General features: G+C 38.5%; 1 protein-coding gene across 1 annotated transcript; it reads left to right on the top strand.

Moving 5' to 3' along the window:
- Window positions 1-6162: 6162 nt before the first annotated feature.
- On the top strand, window positions 6163-7206 carry LOC149181655 (F-box/kelch-repeat protein At2g44130-like). The gene has a single exon (XM_089414283.1). It carries the CDS (start codon window positions 6163-6165, stop codon window positions 7204-7206), a length of 1044 nt encoding a protein of 347 aa, XP_089270409.1.
- The last annotated feature ends 774 nt before the right edge of the window (window positions 7207-7980 follow it).

Genomic DNA, 7980 nt, shown 5'->3' with positions numbered 1-7980 from the left:
ACCTGGTAGTTCGTAACAAACTTGGAAGCAATGGTGTTGTATGCACAAGTACTAGCTCTTGCCGCAGCTGTCACTTGGTCAGCTGGCACAAGTCTGCTAGGAGCTTAAGCCAACTTCTATGAGCTCTTAGAAGAAGATTTTTAATTGATGGATGAAAGCTAACTCGAAGGAAGCTAATCTAATTGCAAAAAGAAACTGAAAGCCAAAAAGAAACGCAAACCCTAGCAAACCCTAATTCTACCAGATAGTCCTACTGACGCAAAGGAGAGAATGCAAACTACTGAAAGAGATGCCATTACTTCTATGAAGGTAAAATACATGTGTCTAGACTACCTCTATCTTAAGAAAACATATTTTTGTATTTTTGATTAAGTTGTTGTAATTATCATGCATGTGCTTTTAACTATTTTTGACTGTGCAGAGGTGGATCAAGGAGGAGAAATACTTGGAAGAGGTCGGGAAGGTTCAGAGAGGGTCTAAGGAGTCCCTAACACCCTTCCAGAGAGTTTCACAGAGTTTGGCTATCAAGAAACCTCATTCGTGAGCTTCTACAGGAAGTCTACAGGGGTTCTACAGGATGTTTAGGATTTCTACAGGATGTTCTGTAATCTTTCTACAGGATGTTCAGAAATGGGGTTTTGAAGCATGTATGGAGGAAAAAAGGTGGAGGAATGAGTATGGAGGTGAAATAAGGGTGTAGTGGAGTTCAAGACTTGGAGGATGGAGTTGAGGAGTGGCGTAGATGCTGAGATCTGTTCAAGGAGGGATGAAACGATGTTGCACAAGAATATGAGAATCATGGCAAAGTAAGCAAATGAGGAAAATGTAAGGTAAGGGCTCTAAGTGAAGGGTGAAGCAGGTAGTTTGGATGGAGTATGGGCAGGTAAGGAAGGATAACAGGTACTCTGCAAGTGGTTTTTCAAACTAAGAAAACAAACACTTATAAAACCTATGACCTAGTTACTTCACTCTAATCTGACCTAACAACAAAAGGAAATGAACAGAAGTTTATTTGCAAGGAAACCATGTGAAACAACTATGCAACTAAGCAATCATAAACCTAAACATGCATCCAAAACTAATATCAAGTTCTGCAAATGAGATTCGGACACTAATAATTGCATGGTGAAGCAAAGAATGTGTTTTTGTGGGCAGCAAGGTTACATTGGTCCCAGCTCATGATTCCACTGAAGGGGAGGTGAGATCCAAAGTACTTGGTAGCCTTTTTCAGAATATATTCCCTGTGATTAACCTATCAAGTAAATCTGAACATGAAGAACCTTTTTAATCATCGAAAGCAACCTAAATAGCAACACAATATTTAAATCTAAAGAACAAATTTTATTCTAAGAATGCAGCAAAAACACATAAAGATAATCAAAGGAGGTATTGGGAGCTTGATATGGGCCCAACCCCAAGAGCTATAGCCTCCTAAGAGAGATTTAGAGCTGGTGCAAAGCTGGATTCATCTTTATTGAGCAAAAAAAGAAGAGTTACATCAAAACTGTCCACAAGGAGAACTTGAAAATGAGTTGAAAGAAAAGCTAATCTATTGCCTAAAAATCGAAATACAAACTAGCTAACTTCTGCCTACAAAGTGACTAACTACTGGCTACAAAATGACTAACCACTAGCTAACCAAAATGAGGCCCTAAGCCTTCTTATTTATACAAATTGAGGACCCCAACAGTCCTCCTAAAATTTAGGGACTCGGCTGCCCAAAACTTGTAGTTAACAGCAGTCCTACTTGACTTGCTTGGCTGCCCTTGTGCTAATTGATTTGGTGGCCTTTAAACTCCGAGCTGATGGTGGAGAATTCGAGGTAAGGGCCCATAAATGAAGGGGACACCTTCCTACAAATCCTCTCCCTTGTTCTCCCACGAATTTGGCTGCCAAGTGCTCATTAAGACCTTCAATTTTGTCTCCAAATTGACCAAAAAGGCTACACAAAGCACCCATTAGACTTGTTGGCATAATGACTAACCAAATTCACTCTATTCGCATAAATATAATCAAAAACATGCAATAAACTAATGAGAATGGTGGATTAAGTCAAATTAGGAGGTTGAATGAACCCAAATAATTATCCATTTTTGGGGCTCATCAATTGTAACAAAAGTTATTTACAAATTAATAATTTCCATAACAAAGTGGAGGTAAATCTTGATGGTTAAGAGTAGTATTTAATTCATATATGATTTTTTAATAACTACTAATAATAATTAAAACAAAGTTATTTAAGGGTTTTTCCTAAACTCCATAATGTGAGATGTATTCTGATTCTTTTCTTTCGGTTGCTTCTGGTGGTTCAAATTCATTGAAGGGAATCAAGCCCCTCCACCCTGAAGGGAATCATTGAAGGGAATCAAGCCCGTCCACCCTGAAGGGAATCACTGAAGGGAATAAAGCCCCTCCACCCTTAAGGGAATCAAGCCCCTTCACCCTGAACCAGATTTGGAATCAAGCCCCTCCAACCCCTCCACCGTGAATGGAATCATTGAAGGGAATCAAGCTCCCAAGCCCCTCCACCCTAAACCAAGCCCCCAAGCCCCTCCACCCTGAACTAGACTGGGAATCAAGCCCCTCCACCAAACTAGCAGGGCCTAACCCTAAGGGCCACCCTGAAGGGAATCACTGAAGCCCCTCCACCCTGAAGCAAACTAGGAATCAAACCCCTCCACCCTGAACTTGATTCTTTTCTTTCGGTTGCTTCGGGCGGTTCAAAGTCATTGAAGGGAATCAAGCCCCTCCACCCTGAAGGGAATCACTGAAGGGAATCAAGCCCCTCCACCCTGAAGGGAATCACTGAAGGGAATCAAGCCCCTCCACCCTGAAGGGAATCACTGAAGGGAGTAAAGGCCCTCCACCCTTAAGGGAATCAAGCCCCTTCACCCTGAACTAGACTCGGAATCAAGCCCCTCCACCAACCCCTCCACCCTGAATGGAATCATTGAAGGGAATCAAGCTCCCAAGCCCCTCCACCCTAAACCAAGCCTCCAAGCCCCTCCACCCTGAACCAGACTGGGAATCAAGCCCCTCCACCAAACTAGTAGGGCCTAACCCTAAGGGCCACCCTGAAGGGAATCACTGAAGCCCCTCCACCCTGAAGCAAACTAGGAATCAATCCCCTCCACCGTGAACTCGATTCTTTTCTTTCGGTTGCTTCGAGTGGTTCAAAGTCATTGAAGGGAATCAAGCCCCTCCACCCTGAAGGGAATCACTGAAGGGAATAAAGCCCCTCCACCCTTAAGGGAATCAAGCCCCTCCACCCTGAACCAGACTCTGAATCAAGCCCCTCCACCCTGAATGGAATCATTGAAGGGAATCAAGCTCCCAAGCCCCTCCACCCTGAACCAAGCCTGCAAGCCCCTCCACCCTGAACCAGATTGGGAATCAAGCCCCTCCACCAAACTAGCAGGGCCTAACCCTAAGGGCCACCCTGAAGGGAATCACTGAAGCCCCTCCACCCTAAAGGGAATCAAGCCCCTCCACCCTGAACTAGACTGGGAATCAAGTCGCCCCTCCACTAGACTAGCAGGGTCTAACGCTAAGGACATCGAGGAGAATTGACCCTACGACGCGAGATACTTAACAACAGGGTCGAAGAGAATTGACCCTAGGACCTTAACAACGGGGACTCAACCAGTTGAGCTAACCCTTGGTGCTAGATGTATTTTGATTCTTATTAGCATTTACCAATCATTTAATTTATATGGTTGTACTAGTAAAACAAGTTAAAACTATTTCAAGCCCAGTGATCAATGTCGAAGGTCCATTTTACCATCCATGAGAGGTTTTCCTTGAGGCAAGGCCCCCACAATCCATTAAATGTGGGGAAGTACTGAACTTTTCTGACCATTTACAGTCCACTAAATGTGGAGAAGTACTCTAGGTTTTACGTGATTTCATTCCTTTCTAATATCTAGGAGTTATTTCTCTTGGGATATGGTTTACCGGTTTACCATCCACAAAATGTAGAAAAGTACTCCAAGTTCCACTAAAAAAATAAAAAAGTAAAAGTAAAACCATTTCCAATATTTACAATGTTTTATAACTTTAAAATTAAATCATTCATGATCTTTCGTGAAAATAATTTGTGCACATCCAACATGGTCATGGATATGGCAATTTTATAGGGTTTAAATTTTCTTCCAGAACAATTTGTAAACGAGATTAAGATGTTACCCATCCAAGATGGCCTTCTGATAAGGTTCAAATTTTCTTCACATTAATTTTTGGACTAGGTCAAACTGTACCCATCTAACATGGCCCTTTTATAAAATTCAAATTTTAATAAAAATAGGTTGATCGTTTCCAATATTCACAATTTTCATAATGTTAAAGCTAAGTGTTTGACTGGGTCAAAAGGTCTTATTTGAAATTCTCTATATTTGTTAGGTTGTGTTATATTATTTCCACAACTTGTGGGGGGTCACACGCGTATGCAAGGGATTTTGCACATGTTTTTGGGCAGGATGGTTTTCGGTCCATGGTATTATCTGCTCAGGGTAGGCAAGGGATTTCGCAAATGGTTTTGGGCAAGATGGTTTTCGTTCCATGATATTATCTAGAACCAATGAAGGGAACTACAGTTATGTTCTAATCGAGGGTTTACATGGGGTATGCAGGGGATTTTGCACATGTTTTTGGGCGGGATGGTTTTCAATCCATGGTATTATCTGCTCAGGGTACGCAAGGGATTTCGCACATGGTTTTGGGTGGGATGGTTTTCAGTCCATGGTATGGATGCTTACGCATGTATATATATGTATTGTAACATTGAAAGGAACATAATGAAAAAATCAATCTGGTAGTATCGTTTTGGGCTAGATGGTTTTCAGTGCATGGTATGGATGCTTATGCATGTATATATATGTATTGTAACATTGAAAGGAACATAATGAAAAAATAAATCTGGTAGTATCGTTTTGGGATCCACGAAGTGTTCTATGTGTTATCCTCTCGCCATTGTTTATTTTCTTTTTTTTAGAATTTGTATGCAGGTAATTTTTGTACCGAGTTAAAACCTACAATATTAACTCTCATTATTATACAAGTGATTCATTGTTTCTCCATTATTTTACAAGTGATTCAAGATTTCTACTTGGAGAACATTGATTAGTGTTCCCATTGATTCTATAAGTAATTTCTCTATATATTAACCTTCATTATTTTACAAGTGATTCACTATTTCTATTTGCAGAATATCGATTATTGTTTTGATTGATTGTTTGTTCTCACTGTTTCTGTAAGCAATTTCCATCTATTTTTTATGGTTCTATATTCCGATTATTTTACAAGTGATTCCCAATTTCTATTTGAAGAGTATCCATCACTGTTTTGAAGAGTTGTTTCTTTATATATTAATCCTCATTATTTTACAAGTGATTCAAGGTTTCTATATTATGTTAGAAGTGATATTTTTTATGTGGGAAAAAGAAAAATAATTTCTTTATATATTAACACTCATTATTTTACAGGTGATTCAAGGTTTCTAGATTATCTTAGAAGTGTTTCACTATTTCTTCTTGGGAGAATAATCGTTGTTCCATAGATTGATCTAAGTGTCATTATATTTCAGTAAGTAATTTCCCTATATATTAACCCTCATTATTTTACAAGTGATTCACTATTTTTCCATTATTTTACAAGTGTTGGAGAGCGGTGAGCTTAAGTCGATTACAAATTCCTGCAATATTTCGAGATGACATACGCGCGGTCAATTTTTTGACCGCTACCATGTCTGTTAAATCTTGGAATATTCCAGAAATCTGCAATCCCGAAATATTCTGGATTGAATGAACATGGATGCGGTCAATTTTTTGATTGGATAGTATCAATTAGTAAAAGGTTCATGGTTTGGACTGACCACAATCACATTCCATTAGTATTGACGAGTTTTTATCTTGGTATTTTGTCAGACTCATCTTGAACTATTTGCATATTGAATTTACGTTTTTATTTTTATGAATTTATGTTCTTATTCTTATGTATCATAAAAATAACAGGTTACAGGTTGTAATTTAAAACAGGTGGATTGAGCCATATATTGATTATAAGCTACCTTTTTTATTCCATTATCGAAGATGTTAGTAATGATTATTGGCCTTTGGTTTTGTTGCTGTCGTTTAATTTCTTTTATCTCAGGTAAAATCCAACACCATGTTGCGTAGGTCAAAGAGGATAGCACTCCAGCAACGGAAGGAGATCATTCCTAATCTTCCAGATGATATAGCTCGAACTTGTTTGCTTAGAGTGCCCTACAAATGGCACTCTACGCTCAAACTGGTGTGCAGAAAATGGAAAGAGATAGTGAGCGACCCCAAGTTCTACAAGGACAGAATGAGCACTGGTACAGGGGAACAGTTGATATGTATGATCCAGGATTCCCGCGGAATAGTAGTGTTTAACCCTGTCACGCGCACTTGGGAAATGTTACGTCAGAATCTCGACTTCCCTACTGGAGATATTCCATCGTTATCTGTCTGCGTTTGCGTTAATGGGAAGCTAGTTCTCATCGGCGGATGTTATCCAGAAAGCTCCAGAGACATGAAGGCTGTTTATATTTTTGACTTCGCTTCTGCCAAATGGCGCAGAGGGACCGACATGCCCACCCAAAGGTACGGCTTCGCCTGCTCCGTATCTTCGTCTACGGGGTTTATCTACGTTGCCGGAGGGAGATACGTTGCCGGAGGGTTGCTCGCAGCAGAGGCTTACAATGTGGAAGAAGACACAGGGGAAACTCTTCCTCCAATGGCCCAACAACAAGGCGCGTGCCGTGGAGTTTTTCTCAGAGAAAAGTTATTTGTGTTCGGTGGCGAACATCCAGAGAATGCAGAAATTTTTGATCCAAAAACGGGCGTTTGGACAACCGTGGATAATATGTGGAGGTTGGAGCAATCATTCTTGTCATGCACAGTTGCTTCTGGGCATTTGTATATGACGACTAAAACACATTTGATGAAATATAATGCTGAAGAGAATGATCATTTGGTTATTCAAACTGTTCTTCCTACAAAGTTTAGTAGTATTGCGCCCTATACTGCAGAGTGGCGCGGCCATATTTTTGCGACTGAACTTTATGCCCCTGGTTCTCCTCGTCACTTTTGTTATATGTTGAACCCGTCCACTAATGAGTTGATTGAATTCGAAATACCCAGAAAGTTTGCTGGCATAAATATGGCTGCTGCAACAGTGGAGATCTGAAAAGGTTTCCAGCCTCCTTGTTAACTGTAGACTCTTTTTGGATCTTTGTATTCGTCTTCTAATTTAAATCGGTTTTATTTGGATACATCATTGAAGTTTTTGGAAATTGAGTTTGTTTTAGAATTTAATTCAATTCACGTTTGAGAAGAAAACGTGCATTTTAGAAGTTTTGAAAACTAATTATAATGAAGAAACTTCAAATTAGTTTTACTAAAATATTAAAAATAAATAAAAAATAAAAAATATAATTTTATAAATAAATAATAATTATAATTTTATTATAATTATTTAATTATATATTGTTAATTTTTTTTTTAGTAATTTTTAAGTGTGATCTTTTTTGAGTTTCTGGTGAAAATATTTGTGGATGGCTAAATTTTAATTTGTGTAGTTTGAATGAAATTTTTAATTATATATATATAGATTCAAGATCCTATCAAACTCTTTGTGATTTAGATAATTCTTTGTCAAGACAAATTAAATTGGGAAATAAACTAAAAACTTTCCAAAAAATCTCACAAAAAATATTTTTTTTATTATTGTATATTTTTTTAAATTATTTGATAATAAAATAGAAATTACTATTATTTTTTAACAATGCATAAATTTATTATAGTTTTATGGATTAATGTGATTCAAAATAGCATCACTTTAAATTATTCTTTTATATGCTAGTAGATGGTTTCTTTAATTTCATGCTTTGGGTCTCTAATGAGTCGTGTCGGAATCCTCTCCCATTCTCTGTCCCTAGCTTAATAAATGGGGAGTAGTACA

This window comes from Pinus tabuliformis, chromosome 3_2 (genome assembly GCF_031772625.1).
Source record: "Pinus tabuliformis cultivar Carrire ecotype Pingquan chromosome 3_2, CPIR1, whole genome shotgun sequence".
Classification (NCBI taxonomy): Eukaryota; Viridiplantae; Streptophyta; class Pinopsida; order Pinales; family Pinaceae; genus Pinus; species Pinus tabuliformis.
The sequence above is the reverse complement of the archived record's forward strand: the minus strand, read 5'-3'. Positions and strand labels throughout refer to the sequence as shown.